At 36.8% G+C, this 22666-nt stretch overlaps 1 protein-coding gene across 1 annotated transcript; it reads right to left on the minus strand.

The window, feature by feature from the left end:
- Positions 1–19795: 19795 nt before the first annotated feature.
- On the minus strand, positions 19796–20248 carry LOC123834461 (keratin-associated protein 15-1). The gene has a single exon (XM_045863600.2). The coding sequence runs from the start codon at positions 20246–20248 to the stop codon at positions 19796–19798; it is 453 nt and encodes a 150-aa protein (XP_045719556.2).
- Positions 20249–22666: the final 2418 nt, after the last annotated feature.

A 22666-nucleotide genomic window follows, 5' to 3' on the forward strand; every position in this document is an offset into this window, starting at 1 on the left:
AGAAATCAGTCCAAGCAAATAATCAAACAAGCTGGTTTTGCAATGTGTTGAACAATACTGTTACTTATTTTTCTTTAATATATTTGATGCATTAAATATTTAGTCTCTGGGGGGAAAAAAAACCTATATGACAAAAGACTTGTAAGATATGGCATCCTAATCTCAGTGAGGATTTAATAATAAAGAACATTATGGCATTGCATACAACCTACTTGACCCATTTTTGTACCAGTTCTTCCGTTTGGAAAGTCAGTTTTACCCACAGCTCTTAACTTCGTGGTTGTATTTGTGCAGTCACTTTGTAACATTTGCTGACCTTGATCCCAAATATTCAGTTTATATCTTTCACAATGACTGTGTGAGGCATCAGTTTTTAGTTGGAATCTACTTATTATTGGTATAAAAAAAAGCAGTGATTTCTGAGTATCATGCTTCTTTGGTGTTGATTGGGTCTTCTAAATGAGCAATGATTTCTTATTTTTAGAGATAATATACGTTGTTCCCATAGACACCTGATTAAAATGACTAGGTAGACCCAAGTGTTTTTCAAAGCCAATTTAAATGATGTAGCTGATATAATGATCTTTTAACTCTTAACAAAAACACATCTCTTCTTTCCTTTTAGAAACAGCAGTAAGTAGTCCATGGTAACTTTAAGTGTGACTTTATCTGTGGAGTTAATTTTTTCAACTTTTATTCCAAAGAGTGGCACAATACAAACATCATACATCATTTATATGCCATGCTCACATCTGTATGCTGCTTCTATAGCTCACCCAGCTGCACTCTCCACATCTGTAAATAAATGTGTTATACTAGTTTCACGATCAAGTTTTTGACATTTTGTGATTCTTGTTTTTACTGTTGCTACTGAGCAAAGTTTCTTTTTGAATACTAAAATTTCAAAAACCTTTAAAATTAGATATGTCCTTTTGGTTTAAGACAAATGGCTAAGAATTCTTATTACTACTACAAATTATTACATAATATATGTTTTTCTGGGTTTTTTTTATTCTATTGTAACAGAATTTCCTGAAATGTTGATTGCCTGTCTCAATTGGCTATCTGATTATCTATTAGGTAGCCTGTAATATCTTTAGGAAAATGCTACAACTTTTAAGCCAGATATATGTTTCCAGTTTTACCTAAAGTACAAAGCTATAAAAAAAATAACTGCTCTTCAGTGTTTACTGAAGAATCGAGTGAGTATTTAAATTCATGACTTGAAATAACTTGGGTTAACTGATTTTTATTTTCAAGACATTTTCTTTCGCTTCATAAATTGATGCTTATTGATAAAAATAAAACAAGCAAACATATGCATTTCGATGAGTTTGAGTTGTGGTGCTCAGCACTTAGTTAGTCTGGCTGGCTTCAACTTTAATCACCTGAGATCAATTCATTTGGATTTAATAAAAAATCTACCATTTAAAGCTGAATAATTTGCAACAATATGGATGAACCTGAGGACATCATGTCAAGTGAAATAAGCCAGACACAGAAAGACAAATGCTGCATTATATCACTTATATGTGGAATCTAAGAACATCAAAATTATAGTAACAGAGGATAAAATAGTGGTTACCAGGGGCTGGGAGTGGGAGAAATGGAGAAACAGTGGTCAAAGTGTACAAACTTGCAGTTAAAAGACAAAAGTTCTGGAGACCTAATGCACAGCATGATGATTATAGTTAATAATAATGTATTGTATACATGAAATTTGCTAAGAGAATAAATAGCAACTGTTCTCACCACAAAAAAGAAGGTAACAATGGGAGGCGATGGATGTGTTGGTTAGGTTGATTGTGGTAATCCTTTCATAACGTAGATATACATTAAACATCATGTTGTATACCTTAAACATATACAATGTTTATTTGTTCATTATACCTCAATAAAGCTGGAAAAAAAAATCCACCATCTAAATATGCAATTTTACACTTAACTTTTCATCCTCATCATACATGTAGACAGGGAAGGGGCAGGCAGAAGGCCCCTCCGCTTATAAAGCTCATTAGAGTTTTTAATCCCCTTCATAACAAGGCAACAGTTGTTAAAAATGCTCTTGGGTTCACCAACTTTATTTTATTTGTTTGATTCTTTTCTTCATTTTACCTTCTTTACATCACTTTATCTTATCACCTTGGCCCGAATTTCCTATTTTTTCCCGTAAATATTTCCAGTAAGCATTTTCTTTACTGAAACAGATGGAAAAGAATTCCTTTCCAACATGTTTGCCACCTTAAATTTTTCCTACAACATGCTATATCCCTAAATTAAAGAGATACAAAAATACAAGGAATCAGCTAATACATTTCTTGACACATTAGACAGAAACCACAAGTATCAAAGATAACTCCATTTTTGGTAAATATCAAGAATGTGTTTGCATTTGAATAAATACATATGTATGTTTATATTTGATTTTTGAGCTTCCTATATGTGAGAACCACCCTTGCAGACTACTTACCTGTGAAATCTGTATTAATCCTCATCTGAATCAATATTAGGAATATATTCAATTTTGGATGGCTGAAAGTTTTTTGAGAATTTAACCTAAGAGCAAGAAAAAAAAATAAAAAAAGAAAGTACTTTTTGTATGAGTTGATAAAGTATTAAAGTTGATTGTTTTAGCTTGAGTGTTCATCAGCTAGTGTCACTGAAATTATGAAGACATAATTTTAGATTCATCCCCTTGTATGTCTTTTTTTAAAGCCTCTGAAGGAAGAGAATTGAGTCTTCAGAAATCAAAATGAGAATTGCAGAGAAAATAGAAATGTTTTCCTAAATTGCTTTTACTCTTGTTACACAAAGGTTGGGAAACGGTATCATAGTTGGAAGGAGTGTGCTAGTTTCTCCTATGTACCTGATTGCTCACCAGGAATTAATCACAACATTTATCTTTCATCTAGTGATTAAAAAACAGCTTCTGGTAAGCTTAATAAACTCCTGTTTATACAAGCAATGTTCTTCTGAAACTGCAAGATACCATGACTAGCGTTTGAAAATTTACATACATTTCTAGACCTAAGGAAAATTTTAGACCTCTCTGTCAGTCCTTATTTGGTGCAATACTTCCTTGCTTTGCTGTTTCTTTCTCTTTTTTTTTGTTTTTCAAAGCCTACTTTATTGAGGTATAAGTGACATACAAAAAGCTGTATATCTTTAATGCATACAATTTGATGAGTTTGGAGATAAGAATATATCTATGAAAGCATCACCACAATCTATGCCATAAATATATCCTAACTTCCAAAAGTTTCCTCCCATCCTCTTGATGATATCATGGTAATGATATCCTTATCCTTAATATAGGATCTATCCTCTTAGAAAATTTTTAAGTGAACAATAAAACATTATTATTATTATCTATAGACACTACACTGTACGGTAGATCTCTGGTATCATCATCTTCCATAGCTAAAGCTTTGTACCCTTTAACTAATACCTCTTCATTTCCCCCTTTCCCCCAATCCCTGGCAATTACCATTCTACTCTTTGCTTCTAGGATTTTGACTGTGCTAGAGTCCTCATGTAAGTGTATCAAGTAGTATTTGTCCTTTTGTGGGTCTGGTTTATTTCACTTAGCACAATGTCCTCCAGGTTCATTCATGTTGTCACAAAGGGCAGTATTTCCTTCTTTTCTAAGGCTGAATAATATTCCATTGTTTGTGTATACCACATTTTTTAACCCATTTGTCTGTCAATAAACACTTAGTCTGCCTCTATGTCTTGGCTATTGTGAGTAATGCTTAGCAAATATGGGAGTGCAGATATTGTTGTTTCTACTTCGAGTGAAATGTATTGAAGTTTCCAAGGGTGGCTTTATAAAGAAATGACCTTATACAAGAAAATTAATAAAGAGAAAAGTGTGGTTGCAGAGAAGAGAAATGAGATTAGCTAGCATTAAAGATACCAAGAAACTTAGAATTTGTGAGCATAATAATAGATACATAATACACCAAAATAGTATAACCATCACTTACTCTTTATCTAATTTAAGCCAAAAACTTTGAATACCTTACATAATCTTTGAAAACACTATAATCCCCAATTGCACGGATAAAGAAATTGAATCAGAAAATTTAAGTGACTTACTCAAGACCACACAGCTAGTAGGTGATAAAGTTAGGATTTGAATTTGGATCCAAAGCTTGTGTTTGTTCTTTTTACTACATCCTGCTCTTGTCAGAGAGCAAAGATCAGTAGTGATATTAGTAGTGATATTAAAATAAACTCTCACCGTGGAGTATGAGAGATTGACTTTGTAGTCATCATTGGTCAATTTAGATTGAGCATAAATTGGCAAAACTCAATTGAGTTTTAGAAACAAGAATAAAATAAAGAGAGAAAATGAGTCTTGCTTAAGATCACAAGTTTTTGATTGGAGCATATCTGGGTAAAATCCAAGAGACTCTAGTATAAGCCAACTGTAAACGGTTCTCTATAACATTCTGTTTTAGCAAACCTGATTTTAGATAAATTGAATAGATATCAATAACACTTTGTGTAGGGCTGTTGAACAAGAGCCATAATTCTAGAGAATGGACAGAAATGTCACCTTATTAGAGGAAAACTCTCTAGGCTCAGGACTGCAACAATGGAACTCAGTCTAGTGGGACATGGTGAAGGAAGAGCAGACAATGCTAATCTTTCCTCATTCTCCTCTTGTCCTTCTCCCTTTCACCATGGAAAATATGATGCCTCAAACCCTATCTGATACCTTTTAAGGAAGATAAGCATTTTGCAAAAATGCTCCAGGGAAAATAAGGCATTTTATGGGAGATAGGGTAGGTGTTTGGAAAGAGGAAATTTAAAAGGATAACCCAGAAGGACAGAAAGCTCTGAAAAAAGGAAGGAGTCTCTCCTTCACAGAGCATTTTCCTAATTTACAATATTGCTTAACACATAAAGTCTAGCTTCTCTATACTAAAGGTGATTGGACTTTACTAGAGGGCAGATGGTTTGAACAGCAGAGGTAATGTAAATGAGGTGCTCATTAGATAGGATTATAAAGAAAACAACATTTTAAAGTAAAAAAAAATCACAATTGGGAAGAGAATCTGTACGATTTTCTCACAATTCAAGATTCTATAGAAATCTTCTGTAACTGGAGTCAAGCAAAATGGCTGCAGTGGTGCCCTTGTACACCAGGGGGCGTATTACAATTGTTCACTCTGTTCACCACATTTTGAGATTTCTAAATAATTTTCAGAACTCTTTCATTCACTCCTTCTGAACCTCGTCATCTCATTGATCATATGAATATCTTTCAAGACTGCCCATTGTCTCTTCTAATATTATTCTGGAGCCCAAATCCTGGGCTGGAAGTTTCTACTTTAAGTATCATTTATAGGCCAACTAAGAGCCATTTTAAGATTGGAATAAAACTTTTCAAACTTTCCTTTCTTTATTTCCAAGCCTAAATTCTTTGTTCTATGAAGCCTGACATTTCTGTTGAGGTAGAAACTGGTGAGCATGACCTAGTTTTCCATAACTTATGCTTTGGGTGGTTGTCCTCCAATGCCAGCTTGCTGAGGATCTTCTGGACTTTATGTAGAACTATTCTCGTTAAAAATCAATGCCAGATTAGGACACAAATGTCCTAGAATGTTGTTTAATGACTCCTAAAGAAAAATTATTAACAAAACTTCTTTCTTTTTACCTATTAAAGAGTATAGATTTTTGAAACTAACCTATGGTGTACAGAAAGTACTAGTCAACAAAAATAAAATGATGTATATATGATATGTGAAATGTATCATATAATACAATGATAAAATATAGAGATAAAATATATATTTTATTGCAATAGATATAGTTTGTATATATAAACTTTTATGTATATAAATTTACGTATATTATATATAGTTTATTGCTATATATGGTTTATATATTATAATATATATAGTTTATTATAATTTCAGGACACATGGCAAATGTAAAATTGAATATGAAAAGCTATTCTTATACTTTCTTGAAGAAACATTTCAGAGTTTTAGTGTGTTGGACACTAATACTCTAGAGAAAGAGCTTTGTCAGATAGTTGATTTTTAACACTTAACACAGAGGTTGTGTCTCAATAACAGAAAACATGATTTCCTATGTTTCTTGCAGAGCACAGCCTTTGTAAGGCAAGTACCTCCTACAGATCAGAATTAGGGAACACACCGAGAGGCAAATGACGTAGTTTCTGAGGCATGTCATCAATCATACTCCATTTGCACTCTGGAAATGTCTCTGCTGGTAGTCACCTCTGTTTTCAGATGTCAAGTGGAGTACTCATCTCCTCTTAAATGCAATGCAAACTACAAAGCAAAGCTTAGTGGCTGGATTGTGGCTTATTTCTCAAGAGACTCTGATAATTACAAGTGAAAAAATCATGGACTGTTCTCATGATAGAAGGTTTTGGAAAGAAATATACCAATGCACAAGTGTTGCCTAGCAACATGGTTTTCATAAGGAAAAGCCAATTTTTGAACCTTTCAGAAAGTCATCACTGAGGATACCATATTCCTATTCCTTTAGTGAAAGGGTGGGAGAATTAGATAGAGGACTAGGTCCTTTTTGACCCCACTCTCAATGCTGAACTAGTGACGCTTACACATGACGTTCCAATATTTATTTCCTTATGCAATAATTCACATTTTATGGGACATCTGTTACAAACTAAGCATGTACTTCAGTGTGTGATGTCAACCCCTCACCCCACCAGAACATTATCCACTATCTCTTGAAGAAGTAGAAAATTACAAGGAAAATGATCACTATATCAGAGTATTTCCGTATTACTTAATGGTTATAAGGTTGGCAAGGAGAGTAATGTTGCAGGGATCATTATTTAAAACACTGACTGGGCTCTCATGAATAAATAAATAAAACATTAAAAAAAAAAGGGGGGGGCGCCTGGGTGGCTCAGATGGTTAAAACACTGACTGGGGAGCCTTTTCTAATTACAAATGCAATGTAATAAATATTAATGAAATATCTACTATATGATTTTAAAAAAACTGGGCTAGATGTTGTATTAGATTTTTAACGAAGGTAATACTCAAATGGTGGGAAATAAACATGCATGAGTGGCCATGATACCAGGAGAAAAATGGTAAGTACCATCTCATCAAGCAGAGGGACTCTTCCGAGAGGGTGAAACTGTGAAGAGGCTGAGAGTCTAGCATTTCAAAATATAAAAACAGAGCAATGTCCCAAACAAAAGCAAAGGTATATCAAAGCATGGCGTTAAGAGGAAATTAATGAACAATTTGGAGTGTGGTAAGAAATGAATCTGCAAAAGCAGTTTGGGACCAAATCAAAGACTCTTCTGTGAAAGAACTGTACTGAATGAAAAGCAGACAGAGCTAAGTCCTGGTTTCAGAAACCATTAGGCATGTATCCTTGGACATGTGATTTGTTTTCTCCTGTCTTGGTACCTACCACAAAGAGTTGTGAGAATTAAGTAAGATACTTCATGCAAAGACCAGACTCTATAAGCACCCAGTAATGATAGCCCCGCAGTTTATATAAATGAGTATGAGAGAGCCACAAGAAAGGATTCAGGACATCTTATTTCAAATGCTATCGTAGGTCACATTTGGTTTGTTTTGTCTTCACATAGACACACTTGGTTAGTGTATTCAATATGTAGACATAGTCTTCTTTCACAAGGAAATATGCTCTTTTGTATTTTTTTAAAACACACAGCCCTCTCTTGGGGCATGTGGGTGGCTCCGTTGGTTAAGCATCTGACTCTTGATTTCGGCTCAAGTTGTGATGTGGGCTTTGTGCTCGGTGGGCAGTCTGCTTGAGGATTCTCTCCCTCTCCTTCTGCCTCTCCCCGCAGCTCATGCTCTTTTTAGTTAACTGAGTGATGGGAGGGGTTAGACTAAAGCCAGAGGCAAGAAGGGGACAGACATCTGGCATTACTGTGCCAGGGGCAAACTAGGAATCGATTAGTTTCTATGCTAAAATCAGCACTTGGCATGATTGTCTTGGATTATTATTGATTTAATTACTTAACCTGGTAATGCCACTGGAATGTAAGGTCTTTGGGGTCAGGAATCTTCTCGGCCTCATTCACCACTCTGTACCCAGCACTTGCCTGACATAATCAGTTAAAGGGTGTTGACTGATTGGCTCACTGATGCAGAAGTCCTTTCTGACTCACCTGCTCTAGGGTTCTACTTGCATTGTATTTCCTTAATTGGATTCTAAGTATCTTAATGGTGGGAGGTGTTGACTTTTAATTCTTTTGGTTTCCCACAGTTCCTTTGAATACATGTGATATTTTTAAAAGTTCTCAAGAAAGGTGGGTGGCAATTAGTTTAAATTACAGCTTTTCATCTGATAATGGTGTTTTATCAGAATATTTTTAAAGGCCTACTTTTTAGGCATCCAGTTACTTCTGGTTGTACTAGATGCTTAGCCATGGAAAAGACTCCAATTCAATGTTTGAGAATTAATGGCTAAAATTATGTTAAACAATTTCTTTAAAAAAGATAAAAGATTTCCAAAATTAAAGTATTTTATAAGATTTATAACATATAAATAGGTTTTCCTCACCACCAACTTGTAGGAAATTCAACTAAATATTAATGCATGTGACATATTCCTGCCAGCAATTTCATTAATGTGATAGATTGATCCAATTCATCATATCTAGATGTCACACCCACTAATAACCTTTATGGGTTAGAGTACCAGGTCATACACTCTATCTCACACCACTGTCTAAAAACGAATTCAGGGCGCCTGGGTGGCTCAGATGGTTAAGCGTCTGCCTTCGGCTCAGGTCATGATCCCAGGATCCTGGGATCGAGTCCCGCATCGGGCTCCCCGCTCTGCGGGAAGTCTGCTTCTCCCTCTGCCTCTCTCTCTCTCATGAATAAATAAATAAAATCTTAAAAAAAAAAAAAAAAAAACGAATTCAGCAGAACGACTATCATCTGTTATTCTGGAAACTTCAGTCAGGTCTTTGAGGGCTCCCTTTGCTTCTCTCCGGCAATCTTCCTATCCAAGCCACTTTATCTATTGTCTTCCTAGTACCTTTCAAGACAGTTCCCAATTCCGCAGTGACTGCTGTGATTCTTTCCACAGTGCCACTATCTACCAGTGTTGTGGTCAGTCCCTGTATTTCCTGCCCTGACTTTCTCCCTCTCCCATCCTTGGCAAAGAACTTATAACAGATCTTGGGATTCTAGGAGTGGGTTCTACCATCTGGGCAGAGGATCCCTGGGGTTTCCATCATTGAGTTATTAACACTTGGGATATCTCACCATGTGGAAAAACTGGTCACCTGTGACTGATTCAGAAGCATCCAGGACCTATCACTGAATTTGCAGGAATTCTCAATCAATGCCCTGGCCTTCTTTCGAGAAGTCTTCCAGTCATGAATATTAGTAACCTGCAAAGTCTCCATTTTGAGGAAATTGCAATGCAATATCTTTGTGAAAGTAATAAATATCTTCAATAATACAATAGATGGTGCTCATGAGATAATGCATGTGTATTAAAGTCCATATAAACTGTAAGACGATACAAACATTAAACTTTGTTGAGTATTACTTAAAAGAATTCAAGCTTGAATATCTACTTAACATCTTTCTTGGATCACTAATATAAGCAGAGATATATGTGGGTTCTTTTTAAAAACATGGATTTAAACTTGTGTCAATATACTTTCTAATTGTTACTTATCCCTTTTAGGATAAAGGCTCTGATTTTGTCTTAACTATCTTTCAATCCAAGGTTTGCAATTTCATCTAATTAAAAAGTGTCCAGAAATCTAAAATTTCTTCAGTGGACGTCTAGTGACCTGTGGTTGAACCACAGTTTACTAGGAATTTTGTTCCACTTACTGGGGGGAGAGACAGTGGGCAGTATCAACGAATGGAAACTTTTTGAGATCATTTCAAGCAGGAAGACATGGAATTAGCTGCTTTAATAACTCCCATGTGGGTAATCTCAATACCAAAAGTTTCCAGTATCTGAATCTTGTATCATTAGTGGGTCACAAAATCTATTTATTGATGATCAGTACTTCTTTGAATGATAACTAATAGAATGGGATGGGGTGGGATGAGAGAGGATAGAAAATGGTGGAGTCATCTTACACATTTTTTTTTTTCTGAAAGTTTGGTTCTTAGGAAAGAGTAAGAGAGAGAGAGAAATACAGAGAGAGAAAAGAGAGAGACAAATAAGTTCCAAAGTAAAATGTGTTTCTCTGTATGGGTCAGGGTCACACAAATTTTAAAGCCTCTGCTCTACCAGAATCTTCCTTGGCACCCATTCCAATGGTGTGGACACTCTGCAGTAGAGCTGTTCTGGATACAGTTTTAAAGACTCACATACATAGAGGGAGAAGTAATAAAACTCCTACAGCAAGTGTCCATTTGAATTGTACAGCATTTGAAAACAATTTTCTTCTTTAGCTAGATAAAACTTGTTTCTAATGCACTTAAATACACATGGGATTTTCTTACTACTACTTTTTTTTTCTTTTTTAACTGCCCTGTAGGTTGTTTGAGGGTAAGAGCTATCTTCTCATCTTAGTAAACCCAAGGACAGTGAAGTGACCACCACACAGTTGACATTCGGTAAATGTTTATTAACTATCCACTGAAGAAATCTCCATGGTTGAGGACATGTAAATTAAAACTAGTAAAATAATAGTGGATAGAATCTAACATTTATCAGCTGGCTTCCATTACATAGCAAGTGGGTTTTTTTTTTTTTTTTTTATGTAATGTCTCCTTTAAATCCTTAGACTAATCCTACCATATAGATGATTTTATCCAATTGTAAAAATGAAGAAATTGAGGAATTGAGGCTAGGATGTGAGTCACCCCAAGTTACCAGCTCATGGGCCAGAAAAAAATTTAAATTAAGTTTAAAAGGAAAAAAAGCTTAAGTAGATTTCTCAAGAATGCGTGGAAAGTAAGTGATGGAATCTTAAGTCATCTTTTACCACATTCCAACTCAGAGGACACTCAGGCTCTTAGCCTATCAATAAATACCTCTCTCTCGCTTTCTCTGTCTCTATCTCTCTCTCTTTGGTTACTTAGTCTTATTGAATTTATTTTTTTTAAAGATTTATTTATTTATGTGAGAGAGAGAGAGTGTGAGTTGGGGGTGGGAGAGGAGGGGCAGAGGGAGAAAGAGAATCTCAAGTAGACTCCACAATGAGCATGGAGCCCAGCAAGAGGCTGGATCTCACAACCCTGAGATCATGACCTGAGATGAAATCAAGAGTCAGGCACTAAACAAACTGAGCCACCCGGGCGCCCCACTCTATTGGTTTTAGAAAACACTTAAAAAAGGGAAACATTTTTATTCTTAATAGAGCTCATGTCGGGGTGCCTGGGTGGCTCAGTGGGTTAAGCATCTGCCTTCAGCTCAGGTCATGATCCCATGGTCCTGGGATCAAGCGTCACATCAGTCTCTCTGCTCAGTGGGGAGTCTGCTTCTCCCTCTCCCTCTGCCTGCCACTCCCCGTGTCTGTGGCCTCTCTCTCTCTCTCTCTCAAATAAATAAAATCTTTTAAAAAAATAGAGCTCATGTCGAGTTTTATTCTTAATAGAGCCCATTTTATATATCAAATACAACATGGTTGTGTACATAAAATGGTTATATATGCAACAGAATAAAAAATATAAATAAATATTGAATAGTTATGTGTACCCATTGAAATATAGGGTATCTTTGGAGGTTACGGGGAACAATAGACAAACTAAATAAATCCTAATTTCTCATAAAAGAATCTGTACAAAATTGGCATATTCCGTGATTTTTAAGGAAATAGAATGAATTTACAATTAATTGACCACAGCTTCACAGTAGCCTGGTACTATGAGCTTGAGCAATTTAAAATTTATCATTATAGACTTTCATTACTTTGTTTCAATATGCAGTAAAAATATTCTGAGCATGACATATGAAAGAACAAAATTAAAATGTTCCATATTCTTAATTTTCTTGCTGGTTCTTTTTGTGTTGCCTCTATAATTATGTAAAATCCAATTACTTAAGTCAATATCATAATAGTTAGAAATCTCTAATTTAGTAGTTATGAGAATTTAGTAGCCAATGGTTTTATTGGGAATGTACTGTATCTTATACAAGAAAGCCTGCTCTTTACTTAGGTCTTGTGCATGAACACTCCCGTTTTTGTGCAAATATGTAAATCTAGGTAGGCTCTTTCTCCAACTGTATGTAATACCATGCAATTCTCTAGACTATTTCATATTGTCATTCTTCAATTTGCACCTCACTTGCTCAAATAAATATTCTTAAATATTTCATCATATGTCCTGCCATATCTATTTAGAATTTTTTTAGCATTCATTTACCTTTTGTAGAGATTCATAAAATGAATTTGTGGAAATGCAATTTGTTAATGGCACAGATTCCTAATAACTAAATTCGACATTATCCAAGATCTTCGAAAAAAAGTAGTGCTCACTATTTCCTTGATATCAAATGCTTGGAAACGTTATTAAGTCAAATAGACATTTTATTACCTAGAATATTGTGACAGTGCTCTCTTGTTTATTTATTTATTTTTACTCATTGTGTACGATTATATGATTTTTTTAAAAATAGAGTTTTAAAAGTAGAACTGAGTTTATAATATAATACTGACTAGCTATGTGATTTTGGACAAATAAACTTCTCTGTACCTGAGATGTTTTATTAAAAAAAACAAACAAATAAAGCCAAATACACAACCCAACTCTTTGTACTGCTCTATGGATTATAAAAATACATTGCTATAGCATGTACGGTTAAAAATAAAAGCCCACAAAATTTTCACAACTGCTTTTAAAAATAACATAAAAGTGAACAGACTGATGATCTCAATTTTCACAACTAATTTTTATTTTTAGGTATAATGATGAATCCGTTGTTAACATTTTATTAAATGATACTCTGAAAGTAACAAATTATGTAGAAGATCACATTCCTGTCTTAAGGGTTCCTTTCAGATAAGCAGGCAAGAGTTGGAAAGTAGGATATAGCCCATAACCACAAAAATATTTCCAGTACCTTCTGGCCAGGATTCCAATGACAAAACAATGAAATAGAAATATCATTGTAAATGAAATATTGACTGAAACATCAAATAAAAGTTCTTATTTAAAAATATGTCTCCCAAAAGCATATTAAATTTAGGTGACAGAAGGAAATTCTAGAATTACTACTCAGAAATTTCCACTGTTCTCCAGGTCCTTTCATAATATAATCAAAATTTGTTAGCACGATATCCATGGCCAAATAGCCTTTCTAGTTCAAGCTCTTTTCCAAATGCAAAGGGAAGGTTCTTGCCCTTCCTCAAACAAGTGCTTTGCATACTGTGCTTGTCCTACTCCCTTTCCTGTATCTTTACTCTGCCTGTCCAAATGCATTATCCTCAAGGTCTTAACTTGAGCTTTACTTCTTCTGGAAAAAGTCCTCCAATCTTCATTTTTTTTCTCGTGAAACTCTGCCAGTCTGACTAAAGTTACAGTTAGTTCATAATTTTGATAGACCTGTGTCAATTCCATTACATTGTTGCTTAAACTTGCATCCTCCAGGACTTAACATAAACCCTGTCATGTAGCAGGGACAGATAAATATTTGTTTAATAAACTTGTTTTCTTGTTTTTGAAATATGAATCCCTTTGAGCAGATGCTTGTTAGCATGAAGTATTTGGTAGACACAGCTGAAGAAGTTCATAGTTAGTGAAGTGCTCATATGATACATTGAAATGTGGTGTTGAGATACTTAGAGAGTGAAACCCGTGATATCAGCTTCAAAGCTTCAAAATGAAGAAATGTAGTTTATGATCAGCTCCATCACTGCTGGCCGATACTAAGAGTTGAAGTCTTTCTTCGTGGAGTACACAGAATGAGTCAGGTAAATTGAAGGAAGCCCTAAGAATACCCAAAGATATTAAAGCAGAGTCCATAAGCCAGAAATTGGTCTTGGTTGGTCTTAATTATCTGCAATATAGTGAGAAGATAATCTAAGTCTTGCTATTTCTCCTTGGTCCAGGATGATCGGAGAGTGAGTATGATCCCAATAGACAACTTAGATGTTCTGCGACTGAGAAATTGGTCACAAAAAGTGTCATTTTTTTTTTCCCTCTAATTGCAGCTGAACAGGTCATTATGATTATGAATATCATCACAATTACTACATTCATATGCAATAATGGAATAATATTTACCAAGTAAGTAGCTCAACATTATTTTAGATTTATGAAATTTATTTATTTATTCAGTAGTCATCACTTATAACACCTTATGCATGCTTGGAGTAATACAGTATTTTATTTTCACTGTCCTATCTCCATCCCAAATAGGGGATAGGTCTGGTGTTCACAGTTAAGAACTATCCCAAGCAGCTCATTCCCCAGATACCCATCTAAATCAGTGGTTCTAAACAAAGAATAATTGTGCCTCTGGCGGACAGTTGGTAATGTCTGGCAACATATGTGATTGTCACAAGGGGGATAGGGTGTGTGTGTGTGTGTGGATGGGGGGTGGCAGTGTAACTGGCATCTAGTAGAAGGGGCCAGGGAAGCTGCTAAACATCTTACAATGCACAAGACACCCATATCCTGACAAAGAAGTACCCAATGCAAATGATAGTAGTTCCAAGAGCTGTGGAAACTATAAAGAGAATGAACGCTTGGTTAAAGTACAGGAAGCAAAGCAGAAAGGTAGAGAATGATAAAAGAAAGGCATGATAAAAATGGGATGGAGTATGACAAAAGCTAATGAATGAAGCAAACATGAGAAATATGATGACCGGAAATAGCGTAAGGTGGGCAAATAGATTAAAAATTATCTCGGGGGTGGGGGTCGGGCGCCTGGGTGGCTCAGTTAGTTAAGTGGCTGACTCTTGGTTTTGGCTGAGGTCATGATCTCAGGGTTGTAGGATGGAGCCCCTTGTTGGTTTCCATGCTCAGTGGGGAGTCTGTTGGAGATTCTCTCTCTCCCTCCCCTCTGCACCCCCATCCCTCGTTCACGTGCTCTCTCGTTCTCTAAAATAAATAAATGATTCTTTAAAAGGAAATTTTCTTGGAAACAAATTCCCTGAACATGGCCCTCTGCCCTAATATGTCTCGTGCACAGCTAGGCCAAAGTTATGTTCCTAGCAGGACTGCACTGGAGAGATCATTAGCAGAAAAGAAATTGTTCTTATGAACACACATAGACACATATTAAGAGGTTTCCATATCCCAGTGAGCAATTATGAAACTGCTAGAAATCTCTCTTACAAATTAGACTTAAGAATATGAAAAATGATCTAAAAAAAGTATGAAAATAATTTTATGAACTGAGAGGAAGATTACTTACAAGTAAAATTTTAATTTACTCTTGCTTAAAGTCTTTTGCACCAATTTATACTGTATATGTTATGAAATAGATACCCTCAGCCCAGATTTTCAAGAGAACAGAGATTGTGGTAGATAATTTTTATGTGTCAACTGGACTAGGTTATGGTGCCCAGTTGTTTGGTCAAATACTAGTTTTGTGTTGTTGTGAACACATTTTGTAGATTTAATTACCATTTACAATCAGTTTACTTTTAAAGAGATTGTTCTAGATAATGTGGGTGGGTCTTGTCCAATCAGTTAACGCCTTAAGAGCAAGAACAAAGGTTTCTCCTTGAGGTTTACCTCAAGATGGTAAAGATAGCAGGAGGGGAAGAATGAAGGGGGGGAATAGGAGGGGGAGACAAACCATGAGAGACTATGGACTCTGAGAAACAAGCTGAGGGTTCTAGAGGGGAGGGGGTGGAAGGATGGGTTAGCCTGGTGATGGGTATTAAAGAGGGCACGCTCTGCATGGAGCACTGGGTGTTATACACAAACAATGAATCATGAAACACTACATCAAAAACTAATGATATAATGTATGGTGATTAACATAACATAATTAAAAAAAAGGGTAAAAAAAAAAAAAGAAACCTGCCTGAGTTTTCAGCCCCCTGGACTGCCCTAGGAGTTTTGTACTTGCCAGACCTCACAGTCATGTGAGCCAATTCCTTAAATCTCTGTGTGTGTGTGTCTCTCTCTTTGTCCATACGTATCTCTCTTTCTCTAGTCACATCCTGAAGAGAAGATGTGGCCACACTGTTTTATAGTTTTTGAGAACGTTTCAACCATCAAGAGAAGCTTAGACATTCATAAGGGGGAGAAGTTTACTTTCAAATAGTTCATTCTGGTAGAAGGGTATCAACCCCCCACCCCCTTCACAACACGCACACACACATACAGTGCTTCTCCTTTCTTGTGAAGGGAGGGAAAGTCATGAGGACCATGCACGGACAGTGGTGGCTGGCCAGAAGTGGCGACAGTAATCTGATCCTATACAATAGGAATATTTTATATAATAGGAGCTCAACAAATGTTTGTTCAATGAATGCTTAACTGAAAACAAAAATTTTTGAAGCAATTAGATGAATAAATGCACTTCTGAGAGAATATAAATCTCTCAAACAGGAGCTATGTCATATATTTCAACTCTTATTTAACCTTTCTTCTTTTTGTCCAGAAAAAAAAAAAAATACAGAAACAAAGGAAACAAATAATGTTGACCCAGTGAAGACCTTTGAAAGTACAGGATGCATTCACTAAACGTGTCATGTTAATAAAAGGAATGGAATATCTGTGGGATTTTGTGCCCTAGTGTCACTGAGGGGACAATGCAGAAGATTATCTATGTTTCTTGGAGGCTGTGAGTTAGGGTGACTAGTATTCTCTGTTTCTCTCTTAAAAAGCTCCAGTGAGTCATTAGCATTGGCTGAGTGAAAGAAAGCTGCTCTAGGAGCAAACGCTGCTTCCATGGATAGGCAGCTAGTGTTTATGTTTCCTCTGGACCAAGAGGTCTGTCTCTAGAGCAAATGGATGCTAGCAGAAGAAAGCTGGATGGGGTGTAGCCCTGATGGTGGGTAGGAACTGAGGGTGAGAAGCTAACGAGAAGTTGTGGAAGAGTGTGCTGTCAGGTGAATGGTTCAGTGCAGAAGATTCCAGGGAGTTGGGTGGGGTGATAACAAGATGGCTTCTGGAAAACACACCACAGTCTCCACTAGGGAAAGAGCCAGTACTCAGACACCTGTGAAAACTGAGGATATTCAGCAGCAAAGGCAGAATCACAGTAGCACTAGCTAAGTGAAGACTTTTATGTCCCTCCGAACACCTTAGAGTATCACCAATCTGTTACTTAAGCAAAATGAAGTATAGCCGAACTTCTTGCAGTGAGGGGCAGACACCAGGAGAGCTTTAGCTGTGATTCCAAAGAGAGGTGTTAAAAGTGAGATTCTGGGTTCAAATGGTGTCAAGGCAGGAAATTGATTGGGACTGGGCAAACTTATTACATGGTACTTTAGGACGTCAGCATAGCAAAGAGAACATACTGATAACAAGCCTCTCGATAAGCAAATGGTTGCTTACTTTGGGCTCTGTTTTTCCATGTCTACAGACCATTTTCTCCAAAAACCTAGTCCATAGGAGTTTTCCTGAAGCATACAGTGAAATGGTTCATTGGTTTAATCTCATCTTTTCTTAGGAAAAGTTTCCTGAAACAAAGAAGTCACATTGACACAGGGAGTCTAAACCGTACTGAGACGGATGACTGAGTTCTCATTTTCTTTCCTCCTGTCCTTTCTCTCTGGTTTGAACAGGAGAAGTCAGAAGCAGCACTTTGATGGAAGACAAGGTAGAGCAAGGAAGTTAAATCAAATGATCATGTCACCAGTGGCCTACCGAATTACATGACAGGCCTAAATTAAGGGAAAAGGGAGAAGCCTTGATGTAGCTGTAAGCCTGGTTTTTAATTTCTACTGGATTGGAATTAACTACTAATGTGAGATAAAGATGTTTCTTAATATCTTAATGTGATCATAGATTTGCCCATGGAATTGTTCAGAGATCCAGGCTAGTTAGAGCCCTCAGGTCAAGTGTGAAATTGAATAGCAGGAGAAAGATGAAGCAATTTCCTAATTATGCCCTACTGGGTCCAGCATGTTTAATACATTAGTTATATTTAAAATCAAAGATGACCATCCAATAATTCTCAACTCCTTTTCATATTCAGCTGTAGAGTTAGAGTTTCACTCACTGAGTCCTAGATAGGGTTTGTTACAGTAATTAATTTTTTGATCAAACTAAGTAAAAAAAAAAGATACTGAACTTAATTCATGAAAAAATCCATCTTTTCATTTATCATTTCACCATTTATTGTAAATCAGAATGAACATCATGGAAGCTATGAAAACATAGCTCTCACACCTCCCTCTGCAGGGAACATGATTGACTGACATCTCCAGCTGCCAGTCTCTGAATCTACCACCGCGTTCATGCCGACGTCATAACATGCCTTCTTCTTGGCCAGTTACTGAGCTTGGCAGGGATACTAAGGCAGGCCCATCTCTGTGAGACACTGAACTCCTTTGATGGGTAACTTGGAACTGCCCTGAAGAAGGTTATTCCAACCCAACATCCCTTCTTTGCTTCTCTCTTTTCTTCACTGAATTCAGATCCGCATCATGGTGTGATGACCCTCCCAGAATTCTCCAGCTACCTCTCCATTTTCCCTGACAGGCATTTTCTCCAATAAATTTCTTTTAGGTCAAACCCTGTTTGGTAGCTATTTCTCAAAGGACTATAACTGACACATTAGATCAACAAGAGTTATTTCTTTTAATATGAAATGCTAATTCTTTGGATTGTCAGTAATGAGTTTTATGCAATTTCCTCACACTTTTTTTCCCCTCACACTTTTTTCGAAGTCCCTGTTCTCTGTATTCCTATTGAAACTTTTAATTTTTGTCCCCATTTTTGCGCTTGCTGCATGATGGTAAGTTAGAATTGTACGTGTGTGAACTTCATGAAGGCAGGGAATTTATGCCTTTGTTCAGCACAATGCCTTTTCTATAATCAAAACTCAGTAGGGACGCCAGTAGGTTAAGCAGCTGCCTTTGGCTCAGATCATGATCCCAGGGTCCTAGGACTGAGTCCCCCATCGGGCTTGCTATGCGGGGAGTCTGCCTCTCCCTCTGCCTACAGCTCCCCCTGCTTATGCTTGCTCTCTGTCTTTCTCTCCCCCTCTCTCTGACAAATAAATAAATAAAATCATAAAAAAACCTCAATAAATATTTTGCAGTGAATGCCTAACTAAAAACAAAATTTTCTAAAGCAGTTAAATAAACAAATTCATCTAGCAGTGTACATAAATCCTTAACCTGTAAGATATATCACATTTTTTTAGTATATGTGCTGCCAAAGTGAGCACAAGATATATCAGATTTTTAATTATCCTTTAAATTCCTTGTTTTCTATTCAGTAACATATTAATAAAACCTATGAAACAAACAAAACAACAAAAAAAGGTGCTTACCTAATGAAGACTGTTGCAGGTACTGGATACATTCAACAAATGTATTATATGAATAAGAAAAATGGAATGCCATAATTCATGGTAGAGAAAAGTTTATTTTAAATGTCAATTCAATTTGAAATACACTTAAGTGAAAGAATCCTAGGAGAAAAATAAGAGAAAAATCTTAGAGAGTAACGAAAGGGACCCTGAGCATTGACATAAAAATGAACATTCAAGGCTTATCTCATATGTCTGATTTAGAAAAGGTCACAGGTCAAGGTTACTTTGTCCACAATGAATCACATACTTCTGGGAGAGATGGTGATGGCGAGTCTTGGTGATGCAGATCATCAGCAATCGCAGATATTGGACAGGCTACATGTTAAGATTTCATAAAGTACAGACATAACAGTGAGATAATGGGGAATATTCAGCAAGTTGATCTAAAAAAGTGAGAGCTAAAGGCTGGTTGGTAACAAGTTGACTGGCAGCTCCTAGAAGAAAAGTAAGTTGGACGACTGAAGTTGGACCCACAGCCCAGAGATTGGAAACCAGTGCTTCCACAACCAAAAGGCCCAAGGCCAATATTTCCACATCCCAGAGACCCCATGTAATTTGTTTGGCAGGGACTGAAGAAGAAGGAATTCTTTGGGCGGAAGCAGGATGTCTGGTAGGGTCTGGCCCCAGCACTGGACGTCCCGCAGCTGGTGGGTTCACAGCAGGTCTCCTGATAGCCACCAAAGACAGAGGAACCCAGCTGGTAGGTGCAGGGAGAGTAGCTTTCATTGCCGGGGTAGAAAGAATCATAGGGGGAACCTGGGTACCCCAGGTAACCTCCAAGAGAGCAGGAGGAGAAGTTTCCAGGGCTGCAATTGTAATGCATGTCGAGTTCTGAGTTCAGCTGAGTTGCAGAGAGGTTTGGTGAGTGTGACTGTTGCCTTCTACCGGATGCTTATATACCCTAGCAATGAGTTAGTAGCATGTGCCCATCTTAATAAGAATGCTTAATTAGTCTCCAGTCAAAATGAAATACATTAACCTTCAAAGGCTTTTTTTTTTTTTTACAAAAGCAAACTTTTAAATGAAAGAATTTCATTAGGTTTTCAAAGCAATTGTTTATGAGTAAAGATGTCATCTCTCATTCAACTAGCTTGGGTAGATGAATATAATTGTATGGTAATTGTCCCTATAAGATTGGTGTTTTATTCATCCTATCCCTGAATTGAATCTGAATGGGTAATACAGTGATAATTGAATCTGAATGGATAATACAGTGAGAATTTTGCTCCGTTTAAAGTTCTAAAAAAATACTTTGTGGTCTGGAGGGCATATTTATTTTGTTCCAAGTTTAGGAACCCAGTTGAGAACAGAAAAAAAAAAAACAACCCCCAGTCCTTAATATCTGTTTCATCTTCCACATCTTGTGGACCTTATAGAAGAAATAACCCACTCTTAATTGGTAGAAAAGCTAAGTGAGTGTCCTACACATTTGGATTTTGGTTTTCTTACAGCACAAGTACCCAAGCTGCTTTTGAGTGTGTAAGTTTTTGATTTAAGAATGAAGGGTCCAGGGCGCCTGGGTGGCTCAGTCGTTAAGCGTCTGCCTTCGGCTCAGGTCATGATCCCAGGATCCTGGGATCGAGTCCCACATCGGGCTCCCTGCTCGGCGGGAATCCTGCTTCTCCCTCTCCCACTCCCCCTGCTTGTGTTCCTGCTCTCGCTATCTCTCTGTCAAATAAATAAATAAAATATTTAAAAAAAAAAAAAAGAATGAAGGGTCCAGGGGCTCCTGGGTGGTTCAGTCAGTTAAGCATCTGCCTTCAGCTCAGGTCATGATCCCAGAGTCCTGGGATTGAGCCCCTGCGTGGGGCTCCCTGCTCTGCAGGGAGTTTGCTTCTCCCTCTCCCTCTGCTGCTCCCCCTGCTTCTGCTCTTTCGTTTGTGCGCTCTCTCTCTGAAATAAATAAATAAAATAAAATAAAAAAATGAAGGGTCCAGGGGTGCCTGGGTGGCTCAGTCAGTTAAGCATCTGCCTTCTGCTCAGGTTGTGATCTCGGTTCCTGGGATAGAGTCCTGTGTGGAGCTCCCTGCTCAGTGGTGAGTCTGCTTCTCCCTCTCCCCCGGGCCCTCCTCCTTATCTGCTCATGCTCTCACTCTCTCTCAAACAAATAAAATCTTAAAAAAAAAAAAAAAAGAAGAAGAAGAAAGTGTCCAATATTTGCAGGAGTACCTTGAAGATTACATTGTAAAAATACTGAAGTCAAGGAATCCTTGCCCTGAACTTGACTTGCTTTTTGATAGAAGTCATTGATAAAATATCAAGCTTAATCCCCATAAAGTTTAAGTAAATTTTTGGTAGGGTTGATGTTTTGAGAACAAAAGAATAAGTACTGCACATTAAAAATGGGCCTTTGTTCTCTTAGTTTCCATTCATAGGGTGGTAATTTTACTGCAGAAGGTAAATAAAATCAAGAAATTAAGAAAGTGTCTACCCGATGTAGACTTCAAGGAACGATCAAGTGTTGGAAGAATTCATAGTTACAAATGATCTTTATAAGTTGATATGGGATGGGAGGGAATAAAAACAGATGATAATGTGAAATAAAGAGTGAATGCCATTGGGACCTCTGATGTGACACATGTATCAAGTGACATATATATTCTGCCTAGAGGACTAGTATCATAAGTATTTTTCTAGACTCTCCCATCAAGTGCGTCATTGACAACCACAAGTAGAGTAGTGCATGGGTGCAGGAAATGGCTTAAAATAACCTGTGGGAGTGGGCAAACCTCATAAGACACCCATCTTCAAAAACTAATATGTTGTTTAATGGAAATGAGCTGAGACTTATTCTAGAAAGAACTGAGATTACTAGGTGGAAGTTTTAAGGGAAGATTCAGCTAAAAATCTAAGACAAGCCACTTTTGTAGATAATGAGATGTCCATCTTGAGGGCACTGGGAATACCTTGTCAGGATATTGTAAATGGAATTCCAGTCTGGTAGGGGACTGGAGATAATTGCTAAATTCCCAAATTGTAAACTTTATGGGTCTGAACATTTTGAGTAGACAAATTGGCTTTCAAGCATGTTTCATTTATCTCTTAAATATAGTTTGTCCTCTGTTTCTAAAATGAACGATTCTTATTTATTAGGCTTCTTAATTATGAATAGCAAAAAGCATTCTACTAGATCCCAAACCTTCCCATTTTACTTGTGAATAAAATACTGAACATCAAAACATGCATATAGGTATTCAACTCACCTAAATTGAATTTGCTTGTTTGCTTCAATGTCATCCAC

The sequence above is a fragment of the Mirounga angustirostris genome, unplaced genomic scaffold (assembly GCF_029215605.1).
Source record: "Mirounga angustirostris isolate CCGP_5_RB_7025 unplaced genomic scaffold, mMirAng1.0.hap1 SCAF_1, whole genome shotgun sequence".
Lineage (NCBI taxonomy): Eukaryota > Metazoa > Chordata > Mammalia > Carnivora > Phocidae > Mirounga > Mirounga angustirostris.

Coding starts and splice junctions, on each gene's coding strand:
- LOC123834461 (XM_045863600.2), bottom strand. CDS start 20,248: ATGCATTACAATTGCAGCCCTGGAAACTTCTCCTCCTGCTCTCTTGGA.